The sequence below is a fragment of the Bufo bufo genome, chromosome 5 (genome assembly GCF_905171765.1).
Source record: "Bufo bufo chromosome 5, aBufBuf1.1, whole genome shotgun sequence".
NCBI classification, from domain to species: Eukaryota; Metazoa; Chordata; class Amphibia; order Anura; family Bufonidae; genus Bufo; species Bufo bufo.
Genome location: NC_053393.1, coordinates 329725037 through 329749756, shown reverse-complemented (window position 1 = coordinate 329749756; position 24720 = coordinate 329725037). Strand labels below are relative to the sequence as shown.

The 24720-nt window shown below is 44.7% G+C and overlaps 1 protein-coding gene across 1 annotated transcript in view; it reads right to left on the bottom strand.

Moving 5' to 3' along the window:
- Positions 1-24720, bottom strand: part of LOC121001848 (cadherin-9-like) — a 339856-nt gene that overhangs the window by 23554 nt on the left and 291582 nt on the right. Inside the window, exons 8-9 of the mRNA XM_040433066.1 lie at positions 1322-1439; positions 987-1238 (exon numbers count right to left, since the gene is read on the bottom strand). Of these exons, the coding sequence (XP_040289000.1) occupies positions 987-1238; positions 1322-1439 (370 nt within the window). The remainder of the gene's footprint in view (positions 1-986; positions 1239-1321; positions 1440-24720) is intronic.

Here is a 24720-nt window from a genome sequence, read left to right as displayed (position 1 = left end):
TAATGGCGTTCTCAGCAGAAGGAGCAACCCAAATTCTGCCCCTGATTGATTGATCAGACTGTCAGCATCTCAGCCAATTAGGGTAAGCCCTCCTCCTTCCCAGTGTCTGTGTTCCTTTATTTCCATCCTGCTTCCTGTTTTCCTCACTAATTTTCACAGTAAAATGGTGCTGGGGAACGCTTTTGCGTGATTCGTGCGAAGCGAATCCTCAGAACTTCCGTTTGGCAGACACATTTTTGTGAAATTTATAATGAATCTGATTTGCTTTTAATCAATTTGCTCGTCTCAGTTTTATCTGTAAAGGTAAGTAAAAAATACAAGGGAATGTCAATAAAATAATTGCTCGAGGCATTTGCTAGAGCTCTGTGTCCCATTTGCTTGAATACCAGAACTGCTAAAGAAGGCTGTATAAAAAAAAAACATGTAAGGGCTGTTTCACACGAGCTGATGCCGTGCGTGACATCCGCTCCGTGAATGACAGTAACAGCAGTAACATGATTGACAATGCTCCGTGCCTCTCTGTGATCTCTTTACTACGAAATCACAGTGAGATATAGTTGTCACTGTGATTTCGTAGTAAAGAGATCACAGAGAGGCACAGAGCATTGTCAATCATGTTACTGCTCCGTGCTTCTGCAGTCTGCATCGGGTCTTGGCTGTCATTCACGGAGCGGATGTCACGCACGGCATCCGCTCGTGTGAAACAGCCCTAATAGTTGTGTTTTATACATGAAAATAAAATGTTCAATGTACTGTAATATCTAACATAAAGCACTTTCTTTACTAACATTTTCATCTGCCATCTTCCATACAGTGTATCCTGTGTAAGCCTGATACTTTACTCCCATGGTTCGGACAGAAGTGGAGAATGCCACTAGAGTTCAGATATATAGGGTTGATGTATTAGAAACTGATACAGCACATCATGTTACTTACAAACAAGCACAAATGAATAATACATTTTATAGCACATAACAATTACTTACCGAGAAGTATGATGATGCAAAGTAAAATTGCAACTAATGCACCAGTGCTCAGTCCAGCTGGAAGTAGGAAAGCCTCAGCACTGCATGTTTGTACATGCCCTTTGTTGTCACAGGCACATACCTGTATAGTCAATGTTTCAGTACTGCTCTGAACTGGATAATCATTGTCAAAAATAATGATCGGCAGTGTATATGCGCTTATTTTATATCGATTATATCTGCTTCTTTTTGTTAAAATACTTGCTGTGTTGTCTGGAATTAAGAACAAGATGAGATTTGTGATCAACAATAATGAACACTGTAAACTATATAAGAATATGGTTTAAAAACTGTACCTTTGTTGTCAACAACTGTAAAATTTGGATTGATGTAAAATTCTGGTACTATTTCAAAGAAAAAGGAATGTCCCCGTGGAGGTTCATCTTTGTCCACAGCACTTATAGTTTGCACAAGCTGTAAACAAACAGACACTTTACAGGGTGAACTTGCCAAATATCACTTTCATATTTATTACACTTCTGTGGAGTAAAAGAAAATGTGCTTGGGCTGCATTTTCAGTGAAGTATTTTTACTTCAGCAATATCCAACCATAACTGTATCATCCTCTAAAATATTCTATTTAACCCCTCCAAGACCATGCAATTTTTCATTCTTATGGTTTCATTTTTTGCTCCCTGCCTTCCCAGAGCCCTAATTAGTTTTTTTATTTTTCTGTTCACATGGGCTTATTTGTTGTGGGACAAGTTTTACTTTCTAATGTCAACACTTAAAGGGGTTGTCTCACCTTATACTTTGCTATATATACTGTAATTAACATCTTACCAATGTAGTTCTGTTTTCCATGTTTCCTCTTCTCTAAGTTGTGTGTCATTTTCCATTACTTTATAGACCTCTCATGGTCAGGGGTTACATCCACCACTGCAATTCAGCAGCTGCGTCTGCTCAGTAAAAACGAAGCAGGAGCTTTGGCTGCCGAGATAAGGAAGTGCGCCTAGCCGCGCATGTGCAGTAGGTCCACTGACGGTGTTCTGTCAAAAAACCTACCTCGTCAGATTCCCTTACCCCACGTGACTTCCGGGGGTGTGCGCCTCCACGCAAGTGCAATACCACGGCACGGCGCCTCTGCAGTTCCAAGGCATGGGTAAGGTAAAATTACAGTGAGTGCTGACTCATGGACGCTCGCACGGACACAGCGCGTGCTCTCTCAGGGGTAAGTAGATCTGACAGTGTTTTGTCTTGTTAAATCTCCTTACCCTCAGACTGCGCATGCGCAGATAGCAAAATCTCCTTATCCTCACTACACAGTGCTTCAGATTCTTTGTGTAGTGAGGGTAAGGAGATTTTACAATCCGCGCGTGCACAGTGTGAGGGTAAGGAGATTTAACAAGACAAAAGACCGTCAGATCTCCTTACTCCTGAGAGCTCACGCGCGGTGTCCGTGCGCGCGTCCATGAGTCAACGCTCACTGTAATTTTACCTTACCCATGCCCTGGTACTGCGCTTGCGCAGAGGTGCCGTGCCGTGGTACTGCACTTGCGCGGAGGCGCACACCCCCCGGCACACCCCCGGAAGTCACGTGGGGTAAGGGAATCTGACGAGGTAAGGTTTTCTGACAGAACACCGGCCACCTCGTAGATGCTGTGTTGAACAGCTCCTGGCAGTGACAGAAGCCTCGAAGCTGTTCAACACAGTAAAAACCAGGTTAAAGCATACAGGGGGGAAAATGTCCAGGATGAAAGGCTGTCATCTAGAGATATATGACAGCCTGGTCGTAGCGCTTATCTGCTGATAGATGACTGCCGTTCAGTGATGTCCATCTTCCTTTTTTTTGTACTCTGTGCTACGTTCCATCACACTGTTATCTCCGTTTCATTGATGACATCCTAATAATCTGGACCGACTCTGAACATGAACTGATAACATTTCATGAACAATTCAACAAATCCCATCCCACCATAAACCTGACACTCAACTATCCATACACAGAAGTCAGTTTTCTGGACACCACTATAAAACTTCAAGACGGCACAATACAGACATCCTTGTATCGAAAATCTATTGATCGGCCTACATATCTCAAATGGGACAGCTTCCACCCCAAACATATTAAAAAGTCCATCATCTATAGTCAAGCCATCAGATATAACTGAATCTGTTCCAGCCCATCAGAGAGGGATGAGCATTTACAATATCTGAAAAGGACATTTTTACACCAGGGCTATCATCCTGCTTCAATTGAAGATCAGATCACAAGGGCCACCATATTTCGTCACATATTGTACTTCATGACACTGGTAAAATGGAGTAAAAAAAAAACATTTTTATTTATAAAAAAATACCAAATTTGCTAAAAATTGGGAAACATTTGCAAATTTTCAAGTTTCAATTTCTTTACTTCTATAATACATAGTAATACCTACAAAAATAGTTATTATTTTACATTCCCTATATGTCTACTTCATGTTAGGATCATTTTGGGAATGACATTTTATTCTTGGGTGACGTTACAAGGCTTAGAAATTTAGAAGTAAATATTGAAATTTCTCAGAAATTTTCAAAAAACAACTTTTTAAGGACCAGTTCAGGTCCGAAGTCACTTTGTGAGGCTGACATAATAGAAACCACCCAAAAATGACCCCATTCTAGAAACTACACCCCTTAAGGTATTCAAAACTGATTTTACAAACGTCATTAACCCTTTAGGTGTTCCACAAGAATGAATGGAAAATTGAGATGCAATTTCAAAATTTCCCTTTTTTGGCAGATTTTCAATTTTTATATTTTTTTCCAGTTACAAAGCAAGGGTTAACAGCTAAACAAAACTCAATATTTATGGCCCTGATTCTTTAAATTACAGAAACACCCCATATGTGGTCATAAACTGTTGTACGGGCACACGGCAGGGCGCAGAAGGAAAGGAATGCCATACGTTTTTTGGAAGGCAGATTTTGCTGGACTGTTTTTTTTGACACCATGTCCCATTTGAAGCCCCCCTGATGCACCCCTAGAGTAAAAACTCAAAAAAGTGACCCCATTTTAGAAACTACGGGATAGGGTGGAAGTTTTGTTGGTACTAGTTTAGGGTACATATAATTTTTGGTTGCTTTATATTACACTTTTTGTGAGGCAAGGTAACAAGAAATAGCTGTTTTGACACATTTTATTATTTTTTTTTGTTATTTACAACATTCATCTGAGGGGTTAGGTCATGTGATATTTTTATAGAGCAGGTTATTACGGATGCATCAATACCTAATATGTATACTTTTTTTATTTATGTAAGTTTTACACAATAATATCATTTTTGAAACAAAAAAAATATCATGTTTTAGTGTCTCCATAGTCTGAAAGCCATAGTTTTTAAAGTTTTTGGACGATTATCTTAGGTAGGGTCTCATTTTTTGCGGAATGAGATGACGGTTTTATTGGCACTATTTTGGGGTGCGTATGACTTTTTGTTTGCTTGCTATTACACTTTTTGTGATGTAAGATTACAAAACATTGCTTTTTTTACACCTTTTTTTTATAATTTTTTTACGGTGTTCACCTAAGTGGTTAGGTCTTGTGATATTGTTATAGAGCCGGTAGATTCGAAGGCGGCGATACCTAATATGTATACTTTTTTTTAAATTTACTTATGTTTTACACAATAACAGCTTTTTTAAAACAAAAAAAAATTATGTTTTAGTGTCTCCATATTCTGAGCCATAGTTTAATTTTTTGCGGGATGAGGTGACCGTTAGATTGGTACTATATTGGTGGGCATACACCTTTTTGATCGCTTACTGTTGTACAGTACTTTTTGTGATGTAAGGTGACAAAAAAATGGTTTATTTAGAACAGTTTTTATTTTTTATGGTGTTCATCTGAGGGGTTAGGTCATGTGATATGTTTATAGAGCCGGTCGATACGGACGCGGCGATATCCAATATGTCAACTTAATTTTTTTCCTTATTTTTTACAAATTTTTTTTTACTTTATTTGGGGAAAATGACGTTTTTGTTTATTTTTACTTGAAACTTTTAAAAATTTTGGGGGAAAACTTTATTTTTTCAATTTTTTTTTGCTTTCTTTTTTTGTCCCACTTTGGGACTTCAACTTTTAGGGGTCTAATTGTATGCACTGCTTTATTTACAAGCACACTATATGATCATAAAGACACCAGTGATACGTGTTAGCTTGGTGATAAGTGCTTGATTTTGCATGTAGAGACCCCAGGTTTAAATATTGGGAGATACCTCAAAGTTTTTTTTTCTCTTTTCCATTTTTTACTCATAATAAAAGTCTATATCCTTATCATATTGAGAATAATGGGGGAGATTTATCAAACTGTTTTAAAGTAGAACTGGCTTAGTTGCCCATAGCAACTAATCAGATTCCACCTTTCATTTTTTAGAGCTCCTTTGGAAAATTAAAGTTGGAATCTTATTGGTTTCTATGGGTACTAAGCCAGTTCTATTTTACGCCAGTTTGAAAAATCTCTCCCAATGTTTTTAGGCTTAAAAAGCTACCGTATTTTTCGCTTTATAAGATGCACTTTTTTTCCCCCAAATGAGGGGGGAAACTAGCCTAATCACCTGCATCAGTACTCACTATAAATGTAGCGTGCGGTCCCTCCGGCGCATGACTTCATCCTGCTCCTGGTTCATTAATGAAGTGGGAGGAGCGTGACTGACTGAGTGACGTCAGTCACACACCGGCCGGACCGCACGCTACATTCATAGTAAGTACTGATGCAGACGATTAGGCTAGTTTATCAATAGGAGAGCGATGGATTCAGGAATAATGAAAGATTTTACATACAAAGAGACTTCTGTGCGTGGGGCCCGGTGTAATACAGTGACTGCACCGGGCCCCGCTGTGAGTTGCCTCCAGCCCCTCCTCCCTCCCTGCACTGTAACTGATGTATCTCCGGCCACGCTGTGCAGCATAGCAGCCGGCGATATATCAGTGTCAGCTAGTTTATCAAAAGGAGAGCGAGCGATTGATTCAGGATTAAAGAAATATTTTGCATACAAAGAATAAAGTACTGTAATGTTGTGAAACATAGGGCCATGAGGGGGACCAGCATCAGATGCTATATGTGTGGTTCAAAATATTTTTTTTATTATTTTCCTCCTCAAAAACCTAGGTGCGTCTTATAATCAGGTGCGTCTTATAAAGCGAAAAATACGGTAATAAATATTGCTGGTTTCTTTATTATCATTTATTGTCCAAATGAATAAACCAGTAATAGGTTTTAAGTTTCTAAGGAAAAAAAAAACCTCTATTCTCAATATAGTAGTTCCTGTTATTGTTATTGTATGATTATCTATTATACTATAGCCTATTATAGGTTTATTTATTATACTAGAGCCTTTTATTATAGGTTAAAGGAAATTAAAAAAAGTATATGTAAGTCTCTCCTGGGTCTAGAATTTAGAATTTCTACATGCATGGCAGACCACTTAGCACTAAGCTATAGGATTACCACATAGAGAAGAGTTTTTTTTCTATGCATGTAAGCTAACACATATTACTGGTGTCTATTTAATCATATATTGTTCTTGTGAACAAAGCAGAAATATGTATATTAGCTTTCTGAGCATATCTTAATGTAGTAAATAATGATGGACGAACATTGTCTGGGACGTTTCGCGAACGGGTGTTCTCAATCAAATGTTCGCGAACCGTGCGTTCATGGCGGGCCCCATTCCCTTTAATGGCAGGCGAACCTGAAAAACCTTCAGGTCATATTTGCAGCCACCAAATACTTACTACAAGTGCACAAATAGTCCCACAACATGGACAATGACATACCAAAGGGTGATCAATGGCAAACATTCCCACAAAAAATATGTATTTTAATCAGGGGCCATTTTTATGCAATTTAAAGGGAAGCTCTCAAAATTGTGCCCTGCTGGAGCCTAGAAAATTTTTATTTTAGATCACGGGAGTACAGGCCCCAAAAATTGTTTATCCTGTGTATATCAAGGTGCTCAATTTGTGATACTCAATATTGTCAGGGGAGGAAAACCCATTTCACACCTGTCTGACGAAGCTCGGCAGTCTAAACTGAACACAGGGATTTTTGAGGGTTGTATAGTGAGGCTTGGAATAGAAAGTATTAGGGACACCTAGGGTAAGAGACCCAGCATTGTGTCCCTCTTTCTATTATTTCCTCTTGCACTGTTGTATATTACTATCCCTTGTGTGGGTCCTCTGTTTGCCCTGCATATGGTACAATCATCCTTGCAGCTTACAGTTGCTTTTTTATGAATTATTTTGGAAACTTTATGAGCCTATTTTAAATGTTACCATTAAAGGTTAAGTTTTAAAGGCTACCCACTAGTTGTGATTTGGAAACAGGTATATAGAACACCTGAATCAATATTTATTGGAAGCAGGTATATCACACCTTTCAATCACTATTTTGTGGAAGCAGGTATATCAAACACTTTAATCAGTATTTTGTGGAAGCAGGTATATTGCACCTCTCAATCTGTATTTTGTGAAAGCAGGTATATCGCACCTCTCAATTAGTATTTTGTAGAAGCAGGTATATTGCACCCCTCAAACAGTATTTTGTGGAAGCCGGTGTATTGCAGGCCTCAATCAATATTTGGTGGAAGCAGGTATATCGCACCCCTCAATCAGTATTTTGTGGAAGCCGGTGTATCATAGGCCTCAATAAATATTTGGTGGAAGCAGGTATATAGAACCCCTTAATCAGTATTTTGTAGAAGCAGGTATATTGCACATCTCAATCAGTATTTTGTGGAACCAGGTATATAGAACACCTGAATCAATATTTGGTGGAAGCAGGTATATTGCACCCCTCAATCAGTATTTTGTGGAAGCATGTATATTGCACCCTTCAATCAGTTTTTTTGGGGCAAGAAGTATATTACACCCATTGCAAATAGTTGTTCCAATAACGCTTGCCCCTCTATATACCTGCGGTATCGCAGCAGAACCGCACACAACTGATGCACAATACAAATTCACTATAATATACTTTCCATGTTAGAAAGTATATTATAGGTATATATCACACCCATAAATCAGTTTTTTTCAATCAGGTATAGCACACCAGTTGCAATTAGTTATTCCAATAGCGTTTGTCCCTATATATAGCTGCGGTAGTATATTACACTCCTCAGTATATCACACCTATCGATAGCACACCTATACCAGTCCTTAAAAGAACTTTTTGCGACCCTATTAGCTAGTGTTTGGTTATACGGCTATATGCCAAAAGCCAGTAGGACATACAATAGACAACCACACAAAGACTATACGCCAAAAGCCAGGTATGTACAATACACCCAGCATACCTTACAATGGCAGCCTTGTGCACTATGAGATATTCCAAACCAGCTCTCATCTGACTGAGAACCAGTAAACCTCAAAGTTATTTTGCATCTGTTGGATGGCTTGGGTGGATCTGCACACTTAGATCAATATCATTAGGGCGACAAAAAGTTTTCCGATTATCCTAACATAATATTCAATAACCTTTCTAAACAGTTTTGTCATGTAAAAACTCATTTGCATAAACATGGGCATATGGGAAAGACATGCAAATGAGCAGAATCTGCCTTGTTTTTCAGCTGGAGGATAGCTGGATGCGTCTTAGACTCCTATTATGTACAACAAGAATATTTGTCTTGTCATAAGACTATGAAAACCAATAGAGGGCGCTATTGAGTTATGAATAGCGCCCTCTATTGGTTTCACAGTCTTATGACAAGACAAATATTCTTGTTGTACATAATAGGAGTCTAAGACGCATCCAGCTATCCTCTTAATGCTATTTCCAAACCATTTTGATGGGGTTTCCATCAATTTCTAACCTTTTTTTATGAACCAGACACCCTGTTCTCTTCCGAGCAGGGGGTGCCTGGTTGTCTCCCATTGACTTCCATTATACTCGGGTGCTCGGCTGAACACACGAATATAGCAATGTGTTTTAGCCGAACACCCAAATACTTTGGTGCTCGCTCATCACTACAAGCCATATAATTTCTGTTGTTGAAAACCATAAGAACATTATTAGATTGAGTTTAATATTTAACTGTGAATCTTTCTAAAAAAAAAATATTAGAGATGAGCGAATTTTTCAAAAATTAAATTTGCCAGTTTGCCAATTTTTTGGGGAAAAATTTGGTTAGATCCGATTAAATTTGCGGAAAATTACGTAAAAAAAACCTGCTGTTTCCTGGCTGCAGAGAGCGTTCATAGTGGTGTAGAACACTGTGCCTTACAGTAACACTCATAGGGAGTCTGCTTTGGTAGTGAAATAATACTGTGAGTCCATAAGACATGCAGATGACAGGCGTCACACTTAGAATCACTGCACACTTTACTTATTTTGGCAGTCACGGGGCTAAAACTGACCAAATAACTCAAGTATGAACTCAGCCTCGATGTTAGCGCAAAGAAGAAGCACACTCCTTTTATACCGTCGTCAGCTGATTCTACATAGATGTCTACAGAACCTGTTCTATTAAACGCTTATACAAGTAGAGCCCCTAACAGATTGGAGAGGGTGTCAGCAGTAAGTTTGTGTTGACTAGAGCTGGCCTTGCGGTTCGCCCTGGCGGTCATTTTACGGCAAACTTTGCTCGTTCGCAATTCGCCAAACATGGAAACATATGGCGATGTTCGCAAGCGGCATATACTTTTGCATTGCACATTGACCCATGACACCCATCAGGTGGGACAGGACAGCCAATTGAGACGTTTCAGCACATGGACACACCCCCACCCTATAACAGAACCCGATCTGGCAGCCATTTTACATTCTGTGCTTTGCCAGTGTAGGGAGAGGTTGCTTTATGGAGCAGGGACAGATTGTTAGGGACACCAAACACTAGCTAATAGGGCTACAAAAGTCCTTTTAAGGACTGGTATAGGTGTGCTATGGATAGGTGTGATATAGTGTTGATCAAGCACCAAAGTGCTAGGGTGCTCGGATGCTCTGGCTGAACACATCGGGATGCACACATCTACCGAGCACTCGAGTATAATGGAAGTAAATGGGAGAACCCGAGCATTAAATTAGGCACCCCCTGCTCTGAAGAGAAGAGGCTGCCTGGTTCATAGGAAAAGGTCAGAAATTGATGGAAACACCACCAAAATGGTTTGGGAACAGCATGGGGAGGATGTCTGGATGCATATTGCACTCCCAGGTCGCTGCTGGGAACCATGTTGTCCGAGTAGTACGCCACTTTAACAAACTGACAATAATACGCACAAAACCGAAGATAAATTCGATTTTAGAGGAAAAATTGTTAGGAAAAATTATTTCCTGTATATTTACTTGTATATAAAGTGCAAGTGCTGCCAAAAATTACAAGGAAGAGGCACTCGGATACAACCTGTATATCACATAAAGAAGGGACTCATTCACATTGTGGTACAATTGTTCATGTAGTGGGACTCCTACACTCATAAAGCCTATGAACTAAGTGAAAGGCCTGCCAAAAATTACAAGGAACAAACCCTCCAATTCACCCTTTGTTACACATAAAGGAGGGCATCATACACAGCCTTGAAAAATGATGATTGATGGCCTGCTGGTGACCCTCAAAAATATTTGGAGCAAGGGCCTGCTGATCTGACCATTTAAAACATTATGGGCGAGGGCCTGCTGCCGCTTTTGTGACTCTAGATAACCTGGGGACGATTGCACGTCCCCGTGATTGCGACGATCCATTCGGATGTCTGCCCTATCAACTTTCGATGTTATTTTCAGAGCAAACCTTAGTGACCACGGGTGAATCAGTGTTCGATTCCGGAGAGGGAGCCTGAGAAACGGCTACCAAGCAAGGCAGCATGCGCGCAAATTACCTATTAGGTATAATTAGGTGAGGGCCTGCAGGTGTTCTGACTCTGTAAAAGACTTTCGGTGCGGGCCTGCAGGTGAGCTGACCCTGTAAAATATTTTAGGTGCGGGCCTGCTGGTGAGCTGACCATGTAAAAGATTTTAGGTGTGGGCCTGCAGGTGAGCTGACCCTGTAAAATATTTTAGGTGCGGGCCTGCTGGTGAGCTGACCATGTAAAAGATTTTAGGTGTGGGCCTGCAGGTGAGCTGACCCTGTAAAAGACTTTTGATGCGGTCCTGCAGGTGAGCTGACCCGGTAAAAGATTTTAGGTGAGGGCCTGCAGGTGAGCTGACCCTCTAAAAGGTTGTAGGTGAGGGCCTGCAGGTGAGCTGACCCTCTAAAACATTATATGCGAGGGCCTGCAGATGAGATGACCCTGTAAAATATTGTAGGTAAAGGCCTGCTGGTTAGCTGACCCTGTACAATATTATATGTGAGGACCTGCTGGTGAGCTGAACCTATAAAAAGGTTGTCGGTTAGGGCCTACAGGTGTGCTGACCCTCTAAAAAATTATATGAGAGTGCCTTCAGGTGAGTTTACCCTGTAAAAGATTGTAGGTGAAGGCCTGCTGGTGAAATGACCCTGTAAAAAATTATATGTGAGGGCCTGCTGGTGAACTGACCCTGTAAAACATTATATGCGAGGGCCTGCTGGTGAGCTGACTGTAAAATATTTTAGGTGGGGGCCTGCTGGTGAGCTGACCCTCTAAAAAGTTGTCGGTTAGGGCCTACAGGTGTGCTGACCCTCTAAAAAATTATATGAGAGTGCCTTCAGGTGAGTTTACCCTGTAAAAGATTGTAGGTGAAGGCCTGCTGGTGAATTGACCCTGTAAAAAATTATATGCGAGGGCCTGCTGTTAAGCTTACCCTCTAAAACATTATATGCAAGGGCCTGGTGGTGAGCTGACCCTGTAAAACATTGCAGGTGAGGGCCTGCTGGTGACCTGACCCTCTAAAAAAATATATACGAAGGCCTTCAGCTGAGCTGACCCTATAACACATTATATGCAAAGGGAATATATGTGAGGGCATTATATGTGAAGAATAAGCATGTTGATATGATGGAAGAGGAGAAGGAGGATAAGAAAAGGAAGTTTCAACCATATACCCTTGTTTGTGGTGGAAGGGGTGCATGGGAATACAGTGTATTCAGTACATTATAAACAACACATTTAAAGTGCCTTTATGTTCATCAGCTTTCCTCTGGTGGAGTCAACATGTCAGCAATCCAGGCCTTGTTTATTTTTATAAGAGTCAACATGTCAGCATTTTCAGTTGACAGGGGGATACGCTTCTCTGTTATAATGCCACCAGCAGCACCAAATACCCATTCATACAAAATGCTGGTGGCAGGGCAGGCCAGCACCTCCACGGCATAGAGCGCCAGTTCGTGCCACGTGTCCAGCTTGGACACCCAGTAGTTGTAAGGCACTGAGGGATCATTAAGGACGCTGACACGGTCTGCTATGTACTCCTTCACTATCTTCCAAAATATTTCCCTCCTTGTGACACTAGGCCACGCATCAGGGTGAATGTGCTGGTGGGGTGTCATGAAACTGTCCCAGGCTTTGGAGAGTGTTGACCTGCCTCTGTTGGAACTACTGTGTGTTCCCCTTGTCTCCCCTCCTCGGTTGGCCAAGAAACTATGGACTCTGCCGCCAGCGTTGTCAGATGGAAATTTTTGGAGCACTTTTTCAACAAGGACCTTCTGGTATTGCACCATTTTGCTCGTCCTCTCCATTATTGGAATGAGAAATGAGAAGCTCTCTTTTTAGCGGGGGTCTAGAAGGGTGAACAACCAGTAATCGGTGTTGGCCAAAATGCGTACAACGCAAGGGTCACGGGAAAGGCAGCCTAACAAAGTCAGCCATGTGTGCCAGAGACACAGACAGGACTTTGCTGTCCTAATCAGGAGGATGACTTTCAATCTCCTCATCCTCTTCCTCCTCTTTGGCCCATCCACGCTGAACAGATGGAATAAAACTTCCATGGGTATTACCCTCTGTAGCAGAGGCAAACGTCTCCTGCTCCTCCTCCTTTTCATCATCCAATTCGCACTAAGAAGACAAACTGAGGGTGGTCTGGCTATCACTCTGTGTACTTTCTACCCCCATTTTGACCTCTTCCACATGCAAAGCATCCGCCTTAACTGTGAACAGCGAGGTTTGAGTAGACACAGAAGTGGGATGGTTACGTTGATAATAGCGTTATCGCCGCTCACCATCTGAGTTGATTCCTCAAAGTTTCTTAAAACCTCACAGAGGTCAGACATCCATGCCCACTCCTAGCTTGTGAGCAGTGGAAGCTGACTGGAAAGGCGACGACCATGTTGCAGCAGGTATTCCACTACTGCCCTCTGCTGCTTACAAAGCCTGGCCAACATGTGCCGGTGAGCTGGAAATTTCAAGCGCTGCTGCAGAGTTGCCAGACCGGCTGAAGCTATCGATGACTTTTGGAAATGTGCACACACGCCGCGCACCTTCAGCAGTAGCTCAGGCAAATTGGGGTAGGTTTTGAGGAACCGCTAAACCACTAAGTTTAAGACATGGGCTAGGCATGGTATCTGTGTGAGCTTGGCGAGCTCCAAAGCCGCCACCAAGTTACGGCCATTATCAGACACAACCATGCCTGGTTCTAGGTTGAGTGGCGAGAGCCACAGCTCAGTTTGGTCTCTTATCCTCTGCCACAGCTCTGCGGCAGTGTGCTGTTTGGCCCCTAAGCATATCAGCTTCAGCACGGACTGTTGTCGCTTCCCCACTGCAATGCTACACTGCTTCCAGCTACCGACTGATGACTGACTGGTGCTGCACGCTGATAATTCGGAGGTGGAAGTGGAGGTGGTGGCAGAGGAAGAGAAGAGGAGGTTGGAGCCACTAACGTAGGTGGTGGTGGAAACCCTGATAGAATTAGGGCCCGCAATCCTTGGCGTCGGTAGCACCTGTGCCATCCCAGGGTAAGACTCACTCCCCAACACACCATTCACCCAGTGTGCTGTCAGGAAAATGTAGTGTCCAAGGTAAAGTGGACCTCCCCAGTAACTGCTTTGGTAAGGGCACATCTGATGTTGCGGGACACATGTTGGTGTAAGGCGGGCACAGCACACCTTGAAAAATAGTGGCTGCTGGGGACTGTGTAACACGGGAAGGCCACCGCCATGAGGCTGCGAAAGGCCTCAGTGTCCACAAGCCTAAATGGCAACATTTCCAGGGCCAGTAGTTTTTAAAGCTGCTCATTTAGTGCTATTGCCTGTGGGTGGGTGGCTGGGTATTTGCGCTTGCGTTCAAATGCCTGGGGTAAGGACATTTTTACGCTGCGCTGGGACACGGAAGTGCATGTGGTCACTGATGGTGCTTGCAAAGGTCAAGGTGCAAGGCGGGATGCATCTGGGCCTGTGCCTTTGACAGGGGATTGGCCAGCACATACCACAGGGGAAAAGAAGGCAGTGGTGTGACCCGCAGACACAGATTGTGGACCCAGGCATTCATCCCACTTATTACGGTGCTTGGATGCCATGTGGCGGATCATGCTGGTGGTGGAGAGGTTGCTAGTGTTTACGCCCCGGATCATTTTGGTATGGCACAAGTTGCAAACTACTATTTTTTTGTGGTCCGCACTTTCCTCAATAAAGCACCAGACTGCGGAGATTTCCGCAAAGGGGTGCTCCATGGAACAGTTGTGGGCCTGTTTGGTGTGGCCCAACTTCTCAATTTTTCCACCCCACTGTCTCTTTCACCCAGTTGCGGGGCAGTGGATCTCTCCCCCTCTGTACTGCTGTCCTCACTCAGATTGCCACCTTCCCAGTCAGACGCCAACTAATACCATGGGCAAGACCAAAAAGCTGTCAAAAGACACCAGAGACAAAATTCTCTGGAAAGGGCTACGGGGCAATTTCCAAGCAGCTTGGTGAACATAGATCAACTGTTAAAGCAATTGTTAGAAAATGGAACAGGCTAAAGACGACTGTCAGTCTCCCTTGGACTGGGGCTCCATCCAAGATCTCACCTTGTGGGGTATCACTTATGATAAGAAAGGTGAGGAATCAGCCCAGAACTACAAGCGAGGAGCTGGTCAATGACATGAAGAGAGCTGGAACCGCAGTTTCAAAGGTCACTGTCGGTAGAACACTACGCCGTAATGGTTTCAAATCATGCATTTCATGTAAGGTTCCCCTGCTCAAGTCATCACATGCCCAGGCCCATCTGAAGTTTGCCAATGACCATCTGAATGATCCAGAGGAGGCATGGGAGAAAGTCATGTGGTCAGATGACACCAAAGTCAAACTTTTTGGTCTAAACTTCACTCGTAATGTTTGGAGGGAAAAGAAGGATGAGTTGCATCCCAAGAACACCATCCTACTGTGAAGCATGGGGGTGGTAACATCAAGCTTTGGGGGTGCTTTTCTGCGAAGGGGACTGGACAACTGCACTGTATTAAGGAGAGGATGAATGGGGCCATTTATTGTGAGATTTTGAGCAACAACCTCCTTCCCTCTGTCAGAGCATTAAAGATGGGTCGTGTCTGGGTATTCCAACATGACAACTACCTGAAGCACACAGCCAGAATAACCAAGGAGTGGCTCCGTAAGAAGCATATCAAGGTTCTGGAGTGGCCTAGCCAGTCTCCAGACCTAAATCCAATAGAACATCTTTGGAGGGAGCTGAAACTCTGTGTTGCTCAGCGACAGCCCCAAAACCTGACAGATCTAGATGGGATCTGTGTGGAGGAGTGGGCCAAAATCCCTGTTGCAGTGTGTGCAAACCTGGTCAAGAGCTACAGGGAACATTTAACCTCTGTTATTGCAAAGTCTTCTGTACCAAATATTAAAACTGAATTTCTCAGGTGTTCAAATGTTTATGTTCAACAGTGCAAGACAAATAAATTCTTTAAAAATCATACAATGTGATTTCCAGATTTTTTTTAAATTATTATTTTTGTCTCTCAGAGTTGGAATGCAACTGAAATGTCAATTTTAGACCCCTCCATGAATTCTAAGTGGGATAACTTGCAAATTTGCAGGTTGTTCAAATACTTCTGTTCCTCACTGTAACTGCTTCCACAAAATACTGATTGAGGGGTGCGCTATACCTGCCTCCACAAAATACTATGCCAGGGGGGATGAGACAGAACTGGATCGCACATCCACAATGCTATGCTTTGATCTAATTTGCTTATCAGCGCTATATAGAAGTGTACAGCCCCCCATACTGCATGAGGCATTAGTGTACATTTTGATCAAAAGGCATAAGCCCACTCACCACGCCAAGGTCGCCTCTTTGAGTGGGACCTACTCTGACAAAAAGGCGCAGTGCAGTGCGGTGACAAAGCGGCACTGTCCTGGTAGGCGGAGGGACCCAGGAGTCAAACAGCAACCTGCTGTCAGACAATGCCACCCATGGCACTGGGTCCCACCAACCCACCAGAGCAGCACCACAAAACAAAGGCCACCACGCAGTACTGCACCATGTGAACAGTTGTCTAACACATGTCCATTGCTATCAATTGCTACCGGTCAATTACCACTTTATGCAGACTTGTGTGATTAAAACCACCTGTGCCGAATGGGAGGAGTGCTGATACCAGTAAAGAAAAAGATAGACCATTAATATGCCAGGGGGGGAGAGACAGAACTGGATCACACATCCACAATGCTATGCTTTGATCTAACTCACTTATCAGCGCTATATAGACAAAATACTAATTACGGGGTTTGATATACCTGCTTCCACAAAATACAAATTGAGGGCTGCGATATACCTGCTTCCACAAAATATTGATTCAGGTGTTGTATATACCTGCTTCTACAAAATACTGATTAAGGGGTTCTATAAGCCTACTTACACAAAATACTGATTGAGGCCTGCGATACACCGGCTTCTACAAAATACTGATTGAGGGGTGCGATATACCTGCTTACATCAAATATTGATTCAGGTGTTCTATATACCTGTTTCCACAAAATACCTATTGAGGGGTGCAATATACCCGCTTCTACAAAATATTGATTGAGGCCTGCGATACACCGGCTTCCACAAAATACTGATTGAGGGGTGCGATATACCTGCTTCTACAAAATACTGATTAAGGAGTTCTATATACCTGCTTCCACAAAATACTGATTGAGGGGTGCGATATACCTGCTTCTATAAAATACTCATTAAAGGGTTTGATATACCTGCTTCCACAATGTACAGATTGAGGGGTGCAATATAACTGCTTCCACCAAATATTGATTCAGGTGTTCTATATACCTGTTTCCACAAAATAGTGATTGAGGGTGCGATATACCTGCTTCTACAAAATACTGATTAAGGGGTTCTATATACCCGCCTCTACAAATTACTGATTAAGGGGTTCTATATACCTGCTTCAACAAAATACTGATTAAGGGGTTTGATATAGCTGCTTCCACAAAATACAGATTGAGTGGTGCGATATACCTGCTTCCACAAAATACTGATTGAGGAATGCGATATACCTGCTTCTACAAAATACTGATTATGGGGTTCTTTATACCTGCTACCAAAAAATACTGATTGAGGGGTGGGATATACCTTTCTTCTACAAAATACTGATTAAGGGGTTCTATATACCTGCTTCCACAAAATACTGATTGAGGGGTGCAATATATCTGCTTCTACAAAATACTGATTAAGGGGTTTTACATACCTGTTTCCACAAAATACTGATTGAGGAATGCAATATATCTGCTTCAACAAAATACTGATTAAAGGGTTTGATATACCTGCTTCCACAAAATACAGATTGAGGGGTGCGATATACCTGATTTCACCAAATATTGATTCAGGTGTTCTATATACTGTACCTGTTTCCACAAAATACTAATTGAAATGTGCGATATACCTGCTTCCACAAAATACTGATTGAGTGGTTTGATATACCTGCTTCCACAAAATATTGAGGGGTGCAATATTCTTGCTTCTACAAATTATTGATTAAGGGGTTCTATATTCCTGCTTCCACAAAAAAAACTGATTGATGGAAGCGATATACCTGCTTCCACAATTACTGCTCTTCTCTAGGGACTTTGGCACAGGGTCATTTTGAAAATGACAGGCAGAGGAAGAGGTAGGCCTTTCCCGCAGGGGTAATAGGGGTCGGGCAGGTGCACCAGGCCGGTAGCCTAAGTGGGAAGTTGGAAAAGGTGCGTGTGATTACGTCAAAGGACGCACCAGAGTTGGTTGAGTAGCTCACTCGGCCTTCTGCTTCCGCACCCTCCTCATCCTCTGTATCTGTACCCTCCTCACTCTCTGCTGTGTGCACCCCCAAAGACACCAACACCACTCCTACCATAGCCCCTCCACTTGATTCAAAGGAATTATTTTCCCATCCATTCCCAGACCTTACCGATGCGCAGCAATTCTTGGCATCAAATGAGGTAGAGGAGATAGCAACGGTCACCACCAAGCGGTCTGACGAAAGTACCCAGATAAGCCCAAGGAGGGTGGTCCCCACTGTTGCTGCCTACTCCGAGATCTCTAATGTCACTGAAGGTGATGATGATGATGATGATGTGTCGATGGACGTCACGTGGGTGCCCACAAGAGAGGAAGAGGAGGGGCGTTCAGAGGGAGAGACGGATAGGAAGGAGAAGGAGGAGAAGCAGGCAGAACTCGCAGATCACAGGAGGCAAAAAGCAGACTGCAAATGTATCTGGAGTGAGCCATCCACCATGCACGGTCACATCTTGCGCTCCCAGAACGCCGACACATGGCTCTGAAGTGTGGGCTTTTTTTAACGTCTCAGCTGCTGACATAGTGTTGCCACTGCAGCCTATGCTGTCAACACATAAGTTGCGGTAAGCCCAACACTCACCTAGGGACAACCGCCTTAAGAAGGCACCTGGCCCCCATCACCGAGCCCAGTGGGAGCAACACCGTCAGAACCCACAAAGCCATGCTCCCGGCACTCCAGGTCCTGCCTCTTCTCCTTCTCCTCTCTCCTCCCATTTGTCCTCCACTCCACCATCTACCATGCCATCTACCATGTTCATCTGGCAGGCTTCCTTGGCCCAAATGTTTGAGCGTAAAAAGTTGATGACGCCGGATAACCCTCTTGCCCATAGGCTGACTGCTGGCTTGTCAGAACTGCTAGCCCGCCAACTACTGCCAAATAAACTGGTGGACTCGGAGGCCTTAAGAAAATTTTTGGCCATAGGAACACTGCAATGGAAGGTCCCCGGAAGGAAATATTTCTCCCAGAAGGGCATCCCTGAACTTTATGGCCTCGTTCAGCGGCAAGTTAATATATCTCTAGCACTCAGTGTAGGTGCCAAGATACATCTGACCACAGACACGTGGTCTAGCAAACACGGGCAGGAAAGGTACATAACTTTTACTGCCCACTGGGTGAACCTTCTGATGGCCATCAAGCATGTAACCCGTGGCACCCGTGTGGATTTGGTGTTACCATCACGGATTGCATGCAGGCCGGCCTCTTCTTCTCTCCTCCTCCTACTCCATCCTCTGTCTCATCCTCGGCTGACTCCTCATTTTCCACTGCTACTTCATCTTCCACTGCACCCCCCAAGCTCCCCAGAACCTATTTGACGTCCCAGGTAAGACGTCACCATGCTGTGTTGCGGCTGTTGTGCCTGGAAGCCAAGAGCCACAGCGGTTCTGCACTGCTTTCAGCTCTGCTGTCACAGGCCGATCATGCATGGCACACAACCTGAACTGAGTCGCGCAGCGATTTGCCAAATATCCCGGGGTCGAGGACATCTTGCAGCAGGCCAGGAAACTTGCTGGCCAATTTAGAAGATCTTACACGGCCTGGGCTCGCCCCTTGCTGACGTTCAGCGGCGACACCACCTGCCCGTCAGACATATGATTTGTGACAGCCCGACGCGCTGGAACTCCTCCTTGTATACGCTTGATAGGCTGCTCCAGCAGCAACGTGCAGTTAACGACTACCTGTACAAACTCTGCAGCAGAACAGGTTCTGGCCAGTGGCTGCTCATGCGTGAAGCATGCAGACTTCTGCTGCCATTTGATAAGATCACCAAACTGGTCAGTCGCAGCCAGGGCATCATCAGTGACATCGTACCTTACGCCTATTTTCTGGAGTGTGCTTTGCGTTGTGTCATTGATCAAGCCGTGGAGAAGCAGGAGCTGGAAGATGAGGAAGTTGCAATGCTGAATGAATTCCCAGGGGGTGGGCCCCTCCATCTGAGAATAGTCAGCAGGAGTCTGAAGAGGAGTCAGAGGAGGATGGTGGCTGGGGAAAGGAGGAGGAGGAGCAAGAAGAGCATGCTTTGAGGGGGACTTTAAACTTTTCTGGGATCCCTGGTGTTGTCTGTAGGCCTGGGGGGAGGAGACCGAGGACGACATTCTCCTGGGCAATGAGCAGAGCCAGGGCGCTCCACTTCTTCAGATTTAGTGCAAATGGGAGCCTTCATGCTCCAGTGTTTGAAGAGGGAACCCGGATAAAAAGCATAAAGGGCAAGGACCAGTAATGGGTGGCAACGTACTTAGACCCTCGATACAAACACAAAATGGCAGACATGTTACCAGCATCACAGAGGGCTGTCAGAATGCAGCACTTCCAGGCCTAGCTGCGAAAAATGCTGCATTCTGCTGTTGCGGGCGCTGGCAGAGGAATTTCCACACACAGCGAAACAGGTGCGGTTACCAATACAACCGCACCTGCAATAACAGGGGGGTTTAAAGATGTGTTGGTTGCAGCCAACCCATCGAGAGCCGCCCTCCCGAATCCAGCCTCAGGGAACGCCTAGACCGACAGGTGTCCAACTATATCGGGTTAACGGCCTATCTGGATGCTTTGAGAATCAAGGAACCCATGGACTACTGGTGTGCAGGCTTGACCTGTGGTCAGAGCTGGCACAATTTGCCATGGAACTCTTGGCTTGCCTCTCGTCCAGTGTCCTGTCCGAAAGGACGTTAGCGCAGCAGGAGGGATCGTGACGATAAGCGCACTCGCCAAGCTCACAACAGTATGGACTACCTCACATTCTAAAAATGAATGAGGCATGGATCTTGGAGAATTCAACAACTGTGACGACCATGTGTAATTGAATTTCCTCATGCCAGCCCACACATAACCACCACCACACAGAACAAAGAATTGTCCTTGTCTTATGTATATGCAGCGGCATAAAAGGCTTTTTTCGGTCAGGTGAATAGCTATTTATTTGGGTCCTCTACTCCATTCGCCTACAGTAAAAATTTTATCCAATGACAGCCTAATGTACCTCCAGAACACATAATCACTTGTTTCTTTTCTGTCAGGTGAATGCCTAATTTTTGGGGCCTATACTGGCCCACAGTAAAAATTGTTATCCACTGACCGTCTAATATATACCTCCATCCACATAATTACTTGTTCTTTTCTGTCCGGTCAATGCCTAATATTTGGGGCCTATGCTCCACTGGCCTGCAGTAAAATTGTTTATCCACTGACCGCCTAATATACCTCCAGCCACATAATCACTTGTTCTTTTCTGTCATGTGAATTGCCTAATTTTTGGGGCCCGTACTCCAGTGGCCTAAAAAAAATCTTTTATTGGCTCCAGCAGGGCAGATTTTTGAGAGTTTCCTTTAAGACGCATAAAAAATGGCCCATGATTAAAATACATATTTTTGTGGGAATTTTTGCCATTGATCCCACTCTGGTATGTCACTTTCCATGTTGTGGGACTATTTTTGCACTTCTAGTAAGTATTTGGTGGCTGCAAATATGACCTGAAGGTTTTTCAGGATAGCCTGCCATTAAAGTGAATGGGGCCCGCCGCGAACGCGCAGTTCGCGAACATTTGATCACAAACGCGCATTTGTGTTCGCGAAACACCCTGGCCGATGTTCGCCCATCACTAGTGTTGACATCACTGATTAGTTTGCCCTCCCTCTGATCCGTAAGAACAATAACCCACAAAAAACGGATCCTGTCCGTGGAGCATCCACCTTCACTCGGTCAGCATTTGGTCACTAATCCATCAGTATTGCTAATGCCCCAAAAAAACAGGAGTGGATTCTAAACAGAGATGTCACGTGAACGGAATATTTGCAAGTCTTCTGTGTTTTGTACCCATTCCTACTTTTGGCTACCAAATCACAAGCCAATTCTGATAGGAGCATACAGGCCTTATATCTGCTACACAGACAGGATAGTGTTGTCTCATTTTACCTTCCTTCTGACAGATCATCATAAATTATGATGTCAGCCAGTCCGAAAGGCAAAATAGTGGCCCAGTCAAAAAGTGGGGAGGGTGGGAACAGCATGAGAAGTCCACAGAGTGGCACTATGACATAGTAGTGAGGTGGAAGCAGCATGAGGAGACCACAAAGTGTCCTAATGACAGAGTCTGGAGGAAGCGGCAGCATCAGGAGGAGAACACAGAGTGACAAGATGACATAGTGTGGAGGAGGCAGCAGCATCAGGAGGCCAGAATGGCAAGGTGACATAGTGGTGAGGTGGAAGGAGCATGAAAAGATCACAGAGTGGCCAAATCACAGAGTCTGTAGGTGGCGGCAGCATCAAAAGGCCGCAGAGTGGCACAATGACCGAGTGTGGAGGTGGCGGCAGCATCAGGAGGAGGCCATAGAGTTGCCAAATTACAGGGTCTGTAGGTGGCAGCAGCATCAGGATGCCGCAGAGTGGCACAATGACAGAGTCTGTAGGTGGTGGCAGCATCAGGAGGCCACAGAGTGGCTAGGTGACATAGTGTGGAATTGTCAGCAGCATGAGGAGACCACAGAGTGGCAAGATGACATAGTGGTGGAGTGAAAGCAGCATGAGGAGAACACAGTGGCCAAACACAGAGTCTGTAGGTGGCAAATGCATCAGGAAGCCGCAGAGTGGCACAATAACAGAGTGTGGAGGTGGCGGCAGCATCAGGAGGAGGCCACAGAGTGGCCAAATTACAGGGTCTATAGGTGGCAGCAGCATCAGGAGGCCGCAGAGTGGCACAATGACAGAGTCTGAAGGTGGTGGCAGCATCAGGAGCCACAGAGTGGCTAAGTGACATAGTGTGCAATTGTCAACAGCATTAGGAGACCACAGAGTGGCAAGATGACATAGTGGTGGAGTGGAAGCAGCATGAGGAGACCACAGAGTGGCCAAATCACAGAGTCTGTAGGTGGCAACTGCATCAGGAGGCCGCAGTGTGGCACAATGAGGTGACATAGTGTGGAGGTGGCGGCAGCATCAGGAGGCCACAAAATGGCAAGGTGACATAGTGTTGAGGTGTCAGCAGCATGAGGAGACCACAGAGTGGCAAGATGACATAGTGGTGAAGTGGAAGCAGCATGAGGAGACCACAGAGTGGCCAAATCACAGAGTATGTAGGTGGCATCAGCATCAGGAGGCCACAGAGTGGCAAAGAAACATAGTAGGGAGGTGTCAGCAGCATGAGGAGACCACAGAGTGGCAATATAACATAGTGGTGAGGTGACAGCAGCATGAGGAGACCACAGAGTGGCCCAATCACAGAGTTTGTAGATGGCGGCAGCATTAGAAGGCCGCAGAGTGGCTAGTTGACATAGTGTGGAAGTGGTGGCAACATCAGGAGGCCACAGAGTGGCAAAGTGACATAGTGTAGAGGTGTAAGCAGCATGAGGAGACCACAGAGTCGCCCAATCAAAGAGTCTGTAGGTGGCAGCAGCATCAGGAGGCCACAGAGTGGAAAGGTGACATAGTGTTGGTGTCAGCAGCATGAGGAGACCACAGAGTAGCCCAATCACAGAGTCTGTAGGTGGCAGAAGCACCAGGAGACCACAGAGTGGCAAGGTGACATAGTGTGGAGGTGGCAGCACCATCAGGACACCACAGAGTGGCACAATGACAGAGTGTGGAGGTTGTGGCAGCATCAGGAGGCCACAGAGTGGGAAGGTGACATAGTGTGGGGGTGTCAGCAGCATTAGGAGACCACAGAGTGGCAAGGTGACACAGTGTGGAGGTGTCAGCAGCATGAAGAGACCACAGAGTAGCCCAATCACAGAGTCTGTAGGTTGCGACATCATCAGGAGACCACAGAGTGGCAAGGTGACATAGTGTGGAAGTGGCAGCAGCATCAGGAGGCCATAGAGTGGCTAAGTGACATACTGGTGAAGTGGAAGCAGCATGAGGAGACCATAGAGTGGCCAAATCACAGAGTCTGTAGATGGCAACTGCATCAGGAGGCCGCAGAGTGGCACAATGACAGAGTGTGAAGGTGGCGGCAGCATCAGGAGGCCACAAAATGGCAAGGTGACATAGTGTTGAGGTGTCAGCAGCATGAGGAGACCACAGAGTGGCAAGATGACATAGTGGTGAGATGGCAGCAGCATGAGGAGACCACAGAGTGGCCCAATTACAGAGTCTGTAGGCGGTGGCAGCATCAGGAGGCCACAGAGTGGATAGGTGACATAGTGTGGAATAGTTAGCAGCATGAGGAGACCACGGAGTGGCAAGATGAAATAGTGGTGAGGTGGAAGCAGCATGAGGAGACCACAGAGTGGCCAAATCACAGAGTCTGTAGGTGGCATCAGCATCAGGAGGCCACAGAGTGGCAAAGTGACATAGTAGGGAGGTCCTTTACCTCTTAAAGTAACTGCAGTGTGTGAATGGATGGACGTGGTGTGTCACGGGGGCTATTGTCACTAAACATGATTGGCCCGTGTGGCACCCTGAACGACCGTGAACCCCAATAGAGGACATCTGTCCCATCTGATGGCACAGATAGGACAAGGTCATCATTTTGAAGGGGTAGCATGCTTGGGTATATGGTATCCTCATAGGGGTGTATGGCTGAAGGAAATCAGCGATCACTCTGGAGGAACCATATACAATGTCTAGGGTATACGGGGACTATGAACTTGTAATGTTTGAAAATTACCCCATCTATAATATCGG